At 48.4% G+C, this 14417-nt stretch overlaps 1 protein-coding gene and 1 non-coding gene across 2 annotated transcripts in view; one reads left to right on the forward strand and one right to left on the reverse strand.

The window, feature by feature from the left end:
- Positions 1 to 14169, forward strand: part of FAM237B (family with sequence similarity 237 member B) — a 226773-nt gene extending 212604 nt beyond the window's left edge. Inside the window, exons 2-3 of the mRNA XM_085630076.1 lie at positions 11249 to 11654; positions 13670 to 14169. Of these exons, the coding sequence (XP_085486202.1) occupies positions 11261 to 11654; positions 13670 to 13698 (423 nt within the window). The 5' untranslated portion in view covers positions 11249 to 11260 and the 3' untranslated portion in view covers positions 13699 to 14169. The remainder of the gene's footprint in view (positions 1 to 11248; positions 11655 to 13669) is intronic.
- On the reverse strand, positions 7570 to 7711 carry LOC146789369 (U4 spliceosomal RNA). The gene has a single exon (XR_014970203.1). It is a non-coding gene; the product is annotated as a U4 spliceosomal RNA (small nuclear RNA).
- Positions 14170 to 14417: the final 248 nt, after the last annotated feature.

Raw genomic sequence — 14417 nt, forward strand, 5'->3', positions numbered from 1 at the left:
GACCCTGCTCCCCATGAGAACAGTCCAGCCCGAACTCCCATGCCAGGTCCTCCCTGGACCGTAAACAAGCATCCTGAGACCGGTTTGGGGGTTTCACTCCTCATCAGACAGGCTAGCACGAATCCAGTGGTGCAGGGAGCAAGAGACCCAGATCGGGGCACACCCCTTTCCACTTAGTACGCACATAGGAACATCACTGTTAGAAATGGGGGTCTCTAGTTGGCAGAGGTATGCAACTTTGTCAACATAGGGACCCTTCCTTCTAATCAGAGTAAGGGAGTTACACACTTTAGATAACCCCTGCTCATCCCCTTGGTAGCTTGTATTTGTATTTATATTTATTAAGCGCAAAAGCGCAGCACTCACCCCAAGGGGCATCATGGCGCTAGGAAAGCGTTATCCTGATATGGAAGTTACGATTATCCGGACAATTTAATGGAGTGGAACCCCAGCCAAGATGACAGTGGGTATCTTTGGCTATGTTTTGGGGAACAGCCATGTTTTCAGTTTCTTCCTGAAGTAAAAATATTCGTCCATTAGGCAAAGGTCTAAGGGTAGTTCGTTCCAGTGAATGGCCGCCAGATTACAGAAGGCTCGACCTCCTGCTCTAACCTTCGTGATCGGTATGATTTTGACCATGGCATGATGGCGAGATCTCAGATTTCGTGTGGGTGTATAGAATCAATTTTTATCTCTCAAGATTCGGGGGCCACTCTTATATAGCGCTCTATGAGCTTAACACAGGAGCTTGAGCTTAGCCCTTTGTTGTACAGGAAACCAATGCAGTTCCTTCAGACTTTCAGATGCCGAGCTGTATTTGCTTTTATTGCAGACCAGTTTAGCAGCAGCATTCTGGACCACCTGCAGTCGGGAAAAAAGATACTCGGGCATGCCCACATAGAGTGCATTTCCATAGTCATGTCTGCTAGAAAGTAGTGGCTGGGTAATGACCTTTCTACAGTTTAAGGGGATCCATGAAAAAAGTCTTCGTAGTAGTTTCATCATAGCGAAACTTTTCCCGCACAGTGCTCGAACTTAGTCTTGCATTGTTAGTGTATTATCGATGAGTGTGCCCAAGCTTTTTGCAACTCATTTGGGTTCTGGGACGGCTCCTAGTGCCCGGGGCCACCAGGCATTCTACCAGACTAGGTGTGCTCCACCAAAAAGCAGAATCTCAGACTTTTCAGTATTCAATATCAAGCAGTGTTCTGTTATCCAGGTTGCTGTGAGACAGTTAATTAGATTATTTTTGGTATTCTCATGCCTTTTTTCAAAGGCAATTAGCAGCTGCGTATCATCCGCATAGGAGCAGATGATGAAGCCCCATTTCCTGCTAATCTCCGCTAGGGAGGAGACATAAGCATTAAACAGGGGCTCAGGGAGGCCCCCAGTGGGACTCCGTATTTGATAGTTATTGAAATGGAAGAGAAAGGGCCCATTTGGATTTTTTGTGTTCTGTTGAATAGAAAAGAGGTGAACCACTGAAGAGCTTTCGAATGTATTCCTTATTCATGGAAAATACGTAGCAGGTGGTCGTGGGAAACATTATCAAAAGCTGCCGTTAGGTCCAAAAGGATCAGTGCAGCAGCTTTACCTTGGCTCACCAAGAACCTGATGTTGTCTAATACTGCAAGTAAGGTGGCTTCTGTATTATCAGCTCTAAAACCGGTCTGAGAAGGATCTAAAAGTTCATTAGTTTCTAGGAAATTGACCAGTTGTTTATTGACCAGTTTCTCCAATACTTTAGACAAGTATGGTAATTGAGAGATTGCTCGGTAGTTTGTGTGATTATAGATTTCCAAGCCTGCTTTTTTTAATAGTGGAAATACCATGGTTTCCTTCCATATATCTGGGAATGATGCAGAATCTAGAGATTTATAGAAGATACGAGTAACGTGCGTGCTTAGGATTGATACAAGTCGTGAGAAGATAAAGTGAGGGCAGGGGTTGAGATCCTGCTTTAACCTCAGTCATAGCTTTTGCGACCTGTTCTTCCGAGAAAGGGGCCAGATTGCTTAAGTAAGCATGTGCTTTAGGGTGTGTTGCTAAAGTCTCCCAGTCTAATTTGTTTACAGTGGGTTGGCTAATGAAGGAGGTGTATATTTTTATTCGTGAATAAGCTGTTAATTAGCTCACAGTTGTCAGTAGAAGGAGTCATAGTATGGAAAATACTAGTTGGTTTGCAGAGTCCCTTCACTATTTTATATAATTCTTTAGATGAATTACAGTTTTCTTCAATTCGTTTTGCATAGTAGTCTTTTTTGCACTTTTGAGGGCATTGTCGTAGATTTGCAGCTCCCCTTTGTAGATCTGTCTGTCATTGCTTTCTTTGGATAGTCTACACTTATGTTCAAGGGATTTACATCTCCTTTTTAACAGTTTTTATTCTAATGAATACCATTTATCTGATTGTGATTTCCTGTTAGATTTACTTTCTAGCCTAGGGGTGCACTGATCCAGTGCATTAGTGATCTCATTATAAAAGAGTTCAGCCTCTGCCTGAGCAGACAATGCTCTGGCAATGCTTGGGTCACATGGGGAAAAAGGGGAAGCGAACAGATCAGTGTTGATAACATTCCATGGTCTTTTTTACCGTTGTTGATGGTGTGGGGACATGGGTTCGCTTGATTGGTTGGTTGAGAGAATAAGGAGTAGTCAGTCCAGGACAGAGGTGTAACCTCAGAGACGTTGATAGCCTCTATGTTGGAGAACAGAAGGTCCAGTGTATGCCCAGCCATGTGGATTGGCCCTTTGATCCGTTGTTTTAGTTGCAGTATCTGCATATCACTTTCTAAGTGTTTGACAACCGGTTCCACAAAGTTTTCAAACTGAACATTAAAATCGCCAATAGCTAGGAAGTGTTTATGTTTTAGGCAAGAGGGGAATAGTTGTGACCACAATTTGGTGCTAAAAGCTGGCTTGTATCCAGGGGGGATTGTAAATTACTGCTCCCCAGAGTAGATTTTGTTCACCATTGGACACTGATCTCATGTTCATCCAATTGGGCCACTGACTCTGGAACACAGATAAAGCGGTCTTTGAATTGGATAGCTATACCCCCTCCCTTCCATCCCTTCCTATACCGTTTTAATAGCTTATATCCAACCGGTAGGGCGGTAGCAATGTCAGGGGAATTGTTATCATCTTTCCAAGTTTATGTAATAAATGCTAGGTCAGGTTTTGTGTCTGCTAAGATGTCCCAGATCTCAAGGCACTGTTTAGGCATTGACCTGGAGTTAAAATTATTGCAGGTCATTTAAAGGCCATCCAAGCTGATAGCTTTCGTAGTATGCTATTAAGATATTGCTTTACAGTGGAGGCATGATAATGGACCCTCTCTGTCACCAGGAGATGTTTTAACACAAGGTTCCATGTTATCATGCTGTGGTTTGGCCAGTTTCAGAAGCATCTCTCTGGAATATTGGTGGGGAATCCTAGGGTTTTGTATAAAAGGGGCAGGCGTTCCTGGCCCCTGGTCCCGTTTGGGCTCAGACGGGCACAGACGGACTAGCCTTTGGCATGCCTTCGGCGCGGCCACGCAGAGGCCCCGTTTTTATAGTTCCCTGCGTTAAAACAACTAGAATGCTGTCCCTCCTCCAGCGCTACATCCGATAGCTTCCGGTTTGCGCTGAGGCTTGACTGTGATTTCGCGCCCTCCTAATCGTCAGAAATGCAGGTAAGCTCAATCAGATTCAATTTAGTTCAATTTAAAAAAATATAATCACAGCCTAAAATTCAACACCGTTTTTAAAATGCAATAATGCCCCGATTACTTACCGGTAATCTTCATTACTCCGAGTATAGTCTTCCTCGCCACATGACTTACACAGTGAGCTTCAGCTCCACACCAGAACCCTCCAAAGCAAAAGAGTCAGCCTCCCATGCCTCCCATCCCTTCCCAATATGGCCGACCCATTACACCCATGACCCCTATAAGAGGCGGGCCGGCCCAACCCATCAGCCTGAAACTACCAAGCACAACATGAAGCCGATAGCCAGACAGGGAGGGAGGGATGGGAACTCATGTGGCGAGGAAGACTATACTCGGAGTAATGAAGATTACCGGTAAGTAATCGGGGCATTACCTCCTCGTTAGTCTTCCTCGCCACATGACTTACACAGTGAGCACATACCAAAGCCAAGCGGCTTCATGGAAACTCACAAGAAACCAAAAGACCAGAAAGGGATGCCCACGAACGAGGGCAAAACCCAACAGGCCAGAACGAGTGGAAGGACCACCCAGGGGAGAGGCAACCATGAGCAGGAATAACCAGCCCGGTACCGAAAGACACCGGGAAGGACAAAAACCCGGACCCCAGAGACCGAAGCGCCGGCATGAACCAGCACCAAGCAAAAGCCAAAGGGGGACAGAGAAAGGCACCGGACCAGACCGCACAGAGCCAAAGGCCACAGAAAAACAGGGCCCAGAGAACAAGCCGGACCAAACACCCCAGAACCGGCCAACGGACATCCCGAAAGAGGGCATCAAAATCCCCCAAAAAAGGGGAACCGAATGAACAGAGGGCAACCCCACCACAGTGACCCAACAAAAAAGCCACAGCAGAAAGGGAGACCTAGTCCGACAAACACAGCAACCCCGTAAGGGAGAACACCACCCGCGAGAGAGCCGAAACCACCAGAGGAACGGGGCAGCGGAACAAGACGGAAGCAAACCGGCAAGAGCCGCAAGAAAGGAAAGGGGCGCAGAAGAGAAACAGAAGGGGAAAAAAACCCCAGTCACACAAAGGACCCCCAAGAAGGGACTGCGACCCCAAGGAGAGAACCCAGGCAGGAACAAGGGAACCAAAAAGACCCAGGAAGGTGACGAAACGACACCGAAGAGACCGGGCCACTGAAAGCGGAGAACCCAAATGACCACCCACGCACAGAAGGCAGGGAACGGCAGTGCGACGGACCGAGCCAGCCCCTCACAGGGACCAAGCGAGCCGCCGAAGCAAGCACCCAGGTGGCCACACAGGCAGCCAGACCAACAACCAGGCTCCGCACAGCCTGACAACGAGGAACCGACTGAAAACGGAAGAGCAACGGGAAGAAAAATTCCACAGGCAGAAACACACCCAAGGCGAGAAGGACAGACGGGCAGGGCGAAAACCGAACCCGAGCCACGTCAAGACCCCAGAGATCCACCAGAGCCCACAGGCCCCGGAACCCCAAACACAGGGACAAAAGACGAGGCACAGGAAGCGCACGGACCCGCCAGGGAGCCGAAAACCTGAGGCACCAGCACCCCCGGACACCCAACAGCACCCAGCAAGTGAAAAACAAATCAGGGGCCGGCCCAAGCGAGCAACAAAAAGCCCGGCCAGGACCACAAGCCCAGAATCCCCGGCAGAAGAAGGCACCCCAGGAAAGCGCAAAGGCCCAAACAATCCCCAACCAAAACCAGGGAACAAACCAGAGCCAACAAAGGAGCACCCAGCGCCAGCTAAAGACCAGGGAATGCACACCCAATCCGCAGAGCAAGAGGCAAAGACCACAACCAAAAGGCCAGAGCGACCCCAGGCCGGTAGCCAGGATGAGAAGGCCGAAGAGCCAACACCGGATACCCAAAGGAGCAACAGCACCAAAGGGACCCAGAAGAACACCGCCACACAGGCAGCCACAAACAGGGGCGAACCCCGCAAACACCCGGGAGCACGAGGCAGGGCCAGCAAGGCAGGGGAAAACCCCAGAGCAACCAAGGAACGGCAAACAGAAGCCAGACGGGAAAACCACCGACCCAGCACAGAGCAGGAACCCATGCACGCCCCCCCCCAGGAAAACAAAAAGCCACCAAAGGGAAGGACGCACCCAGCCGCACCAGGACAGAAGCGGGAAGAGCCGGGGCAAACCGAAACAAGGAAGGACCAGAGGCACCCAGACCAACCCGAAGGAGAAAAACTGCCAGGCAACAAGACCCAAAACACGAAACGAGGAAGGCACCTACCAAGGCAGACAACCCCAACAGGAAAAACCAGGGGAGCAAATCAAACCCCATGACAGGAGCTGTCCAGAGAATACACGCGAGACCGCCAAAAGCGACCCAGCAGAAAAAGGAAGGAGCACCCACCCCACCAGAGGCGGGCGCCGAACCCCCGGCCCGACCAATCAGGACCGAACAGAAGGCATGCAAGAAGCCGACAGGAAAGGGGTGCAAGAGCCACCCGACGAGACAGGGAGCAGGATGAGGAGGGAGCGGCAAAGCCGCAGACCCGGACAAGACAGGGAGAGCCCAAGAAGGACCCCAAAGCCCACAGCACCCGGAATACCCAGGCGGTCCCCCATCCGGGCACCAACCAGGCCCGACCCCGCTCAACCGCTGAGAGCAGACGAGGCCAGGTGCATACAGGATGGCAAGGCCGCAGGTCCCACAGCTCCAGGAAACCCCCGGAGGACGGCCAACCAGCAACTGACCGGGACAGACCCCGCACAACAACTGCGGGAACAGGAGCCCACAGAACGAAAGTACCGGGACACATGAAAGCCAGCCGAGCCCCGCGCTCCTAACAGCCACAACAGAGGGGGCCGAGGGACCCTCACAGGTACAACAGCCGGAAAAACAGACAAGCCCACAGCCGCCCCACAGAGAGGGGCAGAGAATGCTAAAACCCAAACCCCAGAGCCCGCTATAGCAGGGCATCAATCACAAGGCGGCGGGGGAGGGGGGAGCGTAGGGCAGGACCGCGAGGGCCAGAAGGAAGGGAACCAGCAAGCGAGCCCGACAGAGCCGGGCCTCCCCCCGGCATCCCCGAACCAACCGGGGCAGGAAGGCGACCACCCACCAGAGGCAGGCGGGAGGCGAGAGCAGCAGGAGTGGGAGGAGAAGGAAGGCAACACACCGCCTGCGCGCAGGAAGGACGACAGCGGAGCAAAACGACAGTCGCAAACAACCACCACCGCCCGCCCCCGAAGGGAAGGCGGGCGGCGCATCCCACCCCCACACGGCCATAGAGACAGAGTCGGAGCAAGGCACAGGCGCCCGAAGCAGACGCAACAGACCACCAAGCCACCAGGCCAACGGAATACAACAACGCACCCAACGGGGCGACAAGACCCGCATGGCACAGCAGCCAAGAGAGGGCAACACAGAACAGGAGGAGGAAGAGTCAAGCACCCAGCCAGCATCCCCAACCACCAGTACAGAACACGCGTACCAGCAACCGTGCAGGAAGGACGATCAGGACCGAACAACCACTGACCCAGCACCCCCGCAAGGGAGAGAGCGAAGCAAAGCCACGGAAACCGAGAAGCCCCAGGAGGAGGACAAATCAAAGGCCACAACTCACCAACCTCAGAAGGACGAAGGGCCAAGCGGCCCCCGGGATCCGAACTGGCGACCATGTCGCATACACAGAATCAATAGGAAACGAACCTGAAACCCCGAGAGCAAGAGTCTAGGAGCGTAATAAAATTGTGCCAACTTATGACACTCTAACAGCGTTTGCGGGACTCAAACCCTTGTCCTGTGAGAGCCCTGACAACCAGAGGCCAATAGGCCACCGTGACACTGTACAGACCGAACCGAAGGAAACGCCAGCGCCTATACACCAGAAAGAAGCAAGCAGTCAGCCTCCACAGAGACTATCAAAGATTGCCCATAACAACAATTCCACAAGTTGACACAGCGGGGTAAGGGGTAAAGACTCCAAAATAGCAATAATCGCACTTTGGAAAAACCCCATAGGCAACGACACTGCCACTACACAAAAATGTAAGGAAGAGGTGGAAAAGATGCAAACGCATGACACTTGAAGCAAATGCGGGAATCGAACCCTAGTCCGGTGAGATCGGTCACAACCAAAGCACAAGACATACCATTGAGCTAAAGCTCCCTGTCAGACACCAGCAACCCCCCCCTTGAAGCAGGCGTGAGAAAACACTAGGGAGAGCCAGCACGGGATAACCCAAACCCCGCCCCCGGGACGATGAGCCACGTAGCCCCGGAACAGAAACGGCATGGGGAGTCCCAATCCGGAAGGAGGACCCGCCGGAAGGCAGGCAAGCCGGACGGGAAAGCGGGCGGCAGCGGCACACAAACATGAACCCAGCAGCGCCGGGCCCAAACCTCGCAGAGCCGCCGCCCGCCCCCTACAATGCCGCAAACGCGGCTCGGTGCAAAGAGAATCCCCCGCCCGAACCAGAGACCCGGGGGAGGAACAAGCAGGTAGGCAGAGCAGCAATCTAATGAGCATGCATACAAACCCACACACGGACAACGCCCACAGCCGCCGCCCGCACGTCAAGGAAAGGCGGGCGGCGGAAACAACGGGAATCCGGAAAAAGTACAATGGGACCCGGAAACAGGACCCAAAAACGTGCCTAAAGAAGGGGGGGAGCCACAGCGAAGCACAGAAGGCACGCAGGCATACAACACCCCTAAACTTGAGTGGGAAAAGCCCAGGGAAACGCAGAAAAGGGCACGAAAAGCTTTAACCGCCCCCACGCATCCCCGCCCCCCCCTGAAAAACCCACAGCTCGCTAAAGCAGAGCCTAACCGGCATGAAGAAGGAATCAAGGGAAACCCGAATCCAATGCCTAAGCAAACATACCGGGGGCCAAAAGCAGGGGGAAGCCAAACAGAGTCCAAGCTCCTAGGGTCCGCTAGAGCAGGACCTCCAACCTGAGACCCACGTACCTGCTACAGCAGGCACCACTTACCTGACGCATCTGGAGAGATGTGCGCAGAACAAAAAAAACAGGCTGATGGGTTGGGCCGGCCCGCCTCTTATAGGGGTCATGGGTGTAATGGGTCGGCCATATTGGGAAGGGATGGGAGGCATGGGAGGCTGACTCTTTTGCTTTGGAGGGTTCTGGTGTGGAGCTGAAGCTCACTGTGTAAGTCATGTGGCGAGGAAGACTAACGAGGAGGTAATGCGGGGAAAGCAAGTGCTAGCCTAATGCTCCATGGAAATGCAGAGCACAATTAAAGTGTAAGCGGTTTATTAGCGCACAAAAAATAGGCAATCCTTTTGTCATGAGCAGACAGGCTTATTCCAAAGGCAATGTGTAAAGTATTTGTACCCAAACACACAGTAACACAGTAAAATCACCACAAATGGACACTACACCAGCTTAGAAAAATAATGTCTCTTTATCTAAACCAAGCAAGACCATAATGACAAACATGTATCAAGATATCACTTTTAAAATGGTTACTTCAAAAATAGAACTCATAGCAACAAATAGCTCCACCTGGGGCTATTGCAACATTGTGACAGGCACAGATCAAGAGTACAGCGCCGACCACTAGGTGAATGGGTCTGGTACGTAGTCACACGGTCCCCCCAAACAACAGTTCCTTGGAAACGGAATCCATGGATGATGCACGGGATCCTGGAGATGAGGCGTCGGTTGTTGAGGCTTCCCGAGGAGGTGAGGCATCAAGTCCAGGACAGGGGTGGTTAAGTGGTGTCAGCGATGAGGCGTCAGTTCCGGTGAGACCATGCAAAGTTGAACAGTTTGTGAAGTCACCCTCATTGGTTATCGGCTCTGCGATAACGGGATGCTGGCGGTGACGACATCGAAGGACATCAGAGCTGAGGTGCAGGTGGAGCAGTGTATTGTGCAGTTCACGAGCGGTGCCCCCGGCCTCGGTGCAGGTTGCGGCATCACTGGCGGAGAGGCTGAGGGCGTCAGAGTTGTTCTTCTTGCTCTGACACCTTTTGCAATTCAGAAGTCCAAAGAGGAGTTCAGGTACTGGTCAGTGGGTTGGTGTGAAGTCTTTGTGGTCCTGATACTTCAGAACAGGAGGTAGGCACACACAAGCCTTTGGAGATTCTTCTCAAGCAGGTTCACAGCAAAGTTCCAGTCTTTGTTCTCTCTTTGGCAGAAGCAGCAACTGCAGGCAACCTCAGCAAAGCAACACAGCAAAGGGGCAGTACTCCTTCTTACAGCTCTCCAGCTCTTCTCCTTGGTAGAGGTTCCTGTTGAATCCAGAAGTGATCTAATACTCTGGGGTTTAAGGTCCAATACTTATACCTCATCTTCTCTTTGTTCTCTTTGTGGCAAGCATCTCTGAGCCCAATCCAAACCAGTTCTCTCCTCACTGGCCCAGCTTCCCTACAGAAGGTGGAGACAGCATTGTGCAAAGGAGATCCAGCCCATTCAGGTGCCAGTGAAGCTCCTCCCACTACTCTAAATGCAGGCCAGGTCTATTCAGTCTAGCTATGAGCCACCCAGAAAAGGCAGGGAATACCTCTACTCTCCCTTGGGACTGTCTAGAATGAATGCACATCACCAGCTCCTGTCGCACCCATGGGGAGCAGGGTCAAGAGTGATTTACATATGGCTGGGTCCAAACTGGAATGTTATGGTGAGCAAAAAAAACAAAGGATTTAGGCTCAGATCTGTGTATTGGGGGTGAACGTTTGACAATGTTCAGCATTCGGTCCATCATCTTTTTGTAATGTCACAGTCAGTTGACCCAAAGGGCACTAAGAAAGCAGTCATGTTTTTTCTAAAATGCAGTGTGTTATAAACATCCTTTTGTTATAATAGGATACTGGTGCTCAGGGTATGTTACAATTTGGGACCTTCAGGCTGGACTATGTTAGACTACTCCGGTGAGCTCTCTGGACTTTGCAGCTCTGTCTTTTTAGTATTGAGTTAGATAGGTGGGCTGGTATATATAGCCTGTATCTCTGCCCTTGAGTTGCTAGGAAGGTTCCACGGGACCTTTCACACATTATGTTTGCCTGTCCTTTTGATGATGAGGGTTGGGGTAGTGAATTGGTGTTGGTATCATATGGTGAGCCTTATTATATTAAATTGCAGATGGGAAGAGGTCAGAAAGACTAGAGTTACTGTCATAGGGCTCACGTTGAGGTCAACCGATATAGCCATCTCATCTCACAAATCGCTTTATCCCAGGCACAACCCTCATGACAATACTGTGTTTATTACACTGTTGTCTCACACGTATGCCTTGAAGCTTTGTAAGTCAAGACTAAGTCTCACCCCACATGAGCTGCTACCAGTCTTTAAGACTAGGCTTAAACCCCCATTGTGGTGCAAAACATCACTCTGCCATGACAAAATAATATTCTATCTTATGGCAGCCTTTGTGTTTTGCTTTTGAGGTGAACATCTATGAAACATTTTTTAATAAAGTAAACGGTCAACTTAAAACATGGTTACAGATAAACGAGCAACAAATGTCTTAATGCAGTTATTTGGAATTAAGGTTATCAGTTTAAAGTGCAAAATGTTGATAGTAGTTTACTCACTGTCCTAATGTTTCTCTTTTTAGGTTTTTCAAAGGATGGAATCTATAGGCAGCAGATTGTACCTTCAGCTGCTCTTTATACTGATGGTGGTCATGGTTTACGGCAGATCTGGGTACCAAAAGGAAGCACAAGCGAACCTGCATTCTGGCAGTTTAAGTGAAATTAATAACGAGTGTTGGGAGACCTCTACTCTGAAACTGGTTGAAGTGAAGAAACTCAGAATAGCAGAAACTGTTGATGAACTCTGGGACTTCATGAGCTTTCTCAAAGAGTCTAACAACCCCAAACACAATGACCTATTTGATGGACTAGCTCAACATTTCTGGGATATATATGTGCACTGTGTCCTTTCAAGAGCGCATGGACTGGGTAGAAGACAATTGATGCTGCCTAAAATTTCTTTTACATATTTCCCTAAGGCATCATCAGGTAAATTTCTATAGAAGATTAAAAACATGCACTGTGAGTGTTATATCCTTTTCCATTGATCTAAACGATTCCACATGTTAATTTAACTTTCAATGGATTAATTTGCTTTTATTTAATGAGCATTTCTTTTTAAAAAATGTTATGTTTTCTCTTTATTTAATTTTGGTCCATGCTACCTAGTATAAGCACGCTTCTTTGTACACAAAAACAATAGAGAGAGTGTGTGTGTTTGTGCGTGCATGTGTGTGTGTACCTTAGGGGCATATTTAACACAGAATGGAGAGGCGTGGAGTTAAGCAAACATTGCTAACGTCACGCTTCTGCATTCTGAAAATACAGGGAAGCGCCGTATTCACAAGAATGCGGCGCACCCCTGCGTTTCCCGTAGCGCTGGCGCTGAGTTCAGTTGCCTAGGGCCAACGCAGGCACACTTGCACCTTATTGCAAGGGTGTCTGCGTTAGGGGAAATGATTGTTAATGTGCAGGAAGGTCTCCCTTCCTGCACATAAACGATCATTCATGGCATTTTGTAACTTCTACGTGTGCTGCTTAATGCAGCACACAGAGAACTTGCACATTAACAAAATGTCAATTTGCTGTTTCTATGTGTGCTGCACAAGGCAGCACACATGGAAACAGCAAAAACGGGGAGAAATAAAGCATTTCCCCTTATTTCGTCTGTTTAAGACCAGGTTTTCCCTGGTCTTAATTTTGGCGCTGCATCCTATTTGTGCTACCCTTGTAAATAGGGGGCAAAGTCGAAATCAATGGGTGTTGCAGTGGAACGCCCCCCACCACACTCCTTGCCCTCCCCTTTTATGCTAAGTACAGCGTGAAACGGGGCCTCATTTACAAGGCAGCGTTAAGCCACATTAAGGGCCATATGTAGGAAGCCCAATACCGGTCGGTAACGGCCGATTTTCGGTAAATATCCCGTTACTGACCGGTATTCAGGCTTTTGGTATGTAGGGGGCACATTTCAGGATTCGGTAATTTACCGAATCGGTAAAATTACCGATTCGGTAATTTTACCGATTCGGTAAATACCGAATCCTGAAATGATATGTAGGGGGAGTGTGTGGTTGTTGTGGGGATTCGTTATTTACCACCAACTAAAAGTTGGTGGTAAATGACGAATAGCTGGAAAAAAGCATTTTTTTGCACTTTGAAGTGTGCAATGTGGCAGACATACATGCCCTTAGGGCATGTATGTGTGCCACATGTGCACACATGCAGGAATCAGGGGTGCAACAGGGTGTCACTGTGACACCCTGCCACCCTTGATTGTGCTCCCCCCATTACCGAATCGGTATTTACCGATTCGGTAATGGTAACTGGCTTCCCATTGATTCCTATGGGCCTCCTGCCCCATAGGAATCAATGGGAAGCCAGTTACCATTACCGAATCGGTAAATACCGATTCTAAATTACCGACCCATTCCGAATCGGTAAATATTACCGATGGATTACCTACATATCATTTACCACTTCATAAATACCGAATCGGTAAAATTCGGTATTTATGAAGTGGTAAATGTTAGGCTACCTACATATGGCCCTAAGTGGCTTAACTCTGCCTTGTAAATAACGCGAAGCCCCTATCGCCAACACAACGTCACTAACACAGACATTGTATTGGTGATAGGGGGTTGTAAATATGCCCCTTTCGCTATATTAGCGATTGCTTCAAAATCTAATCAATGACTCAATTATTTTTGTTCATTCTATTGTCAGGCTTTTTTTTCAGTAAACAAGCAAATAGAAATATAAAACATTCTTTACCTTTAAAAACATTACGTTATAGTTTTGTTCAACCAGTCCTAAAGCTTGCGAAAGGTGCTATCGTTATGTGTCTTTTGTGCTATTCCATAAGGTATAAATGGCTGTACAATAATCTTTCCTTGCAAGGGTAGTTCGTATACATGAATAAATCACTAAACGATATTGGCCGATTTTCTGCTGCTTTTGGTCAAAATCACAATATGTTTTTAACGGCTTCCCTGTTTCTTTTAAAGGCTTTGAATTCACAAAACATCAGTTTTAAGGAGCCATCAAGACATCCTCAGGAAGTTAATATCCAGAGCCAGAAAGCCTGCCAGCTTTTATAATGAACATTGCTTTCTGGACTGGTTTATGGACACGATTCTACCCAACATTTATACCTTGTGAAGTTCTCCATAAACTGTGATAAGTTCAATAGTTATTACCTTTCCTCAAATGCATACCGAGGTTGCCTTTTTCACTGCAATTGTGATTCTATTTTGTGCATCTAACATAAGTCAACATCAGTGTTCCTCAGGTAATTCTGTGACTTTGAGATGGAAACAAAAGATGGAATCATTTCCAGATAATGAAACCTTATCAAGCAACAGCTCAGACGTTGCAATCCATGGTACAAATCAGGCCTATTTTATATTTCTAACAGGAAATTAAGAAAGAACATTTTGGATGATGAGAACTTGAATATTGAACTTCTGTTGACGGTTCTGTGAACAAGTGATAATGTCATCACATAGAGATGTTAATGTTGCATGATAAACAACATTGTGCAATTTCTAATGTCTGTGTTTACCACTGCTTACTCTTGGTTATATAGCAATTAAAATATTTTTTCTATTGAAGGAAATAAATGTGTAGTCGAATGGTTATAAATTCCACTTCATAATTCAAATTACCACTCTTTCTTTGTATTATTAATTACATCATTCATGAGAAATAGGCATCTTTATCGTATTTATTTTGTTTTTTCTCCAAAGATTCCAA

Source organism: Triturus cristatus, chromosome 10 (genome assembly GCF_964204655.1).
Source record: "Triturus cristatus chromosome 10, aTriCri1.1, whole genome shotgun sequence".
Taxonomy (NCBI): domain Eukaryota; kingdom Metazoa; phylum Chordata; class Amphibia; order Caudata; family Salamandridae; genus Triturus; species Triturus cristatus.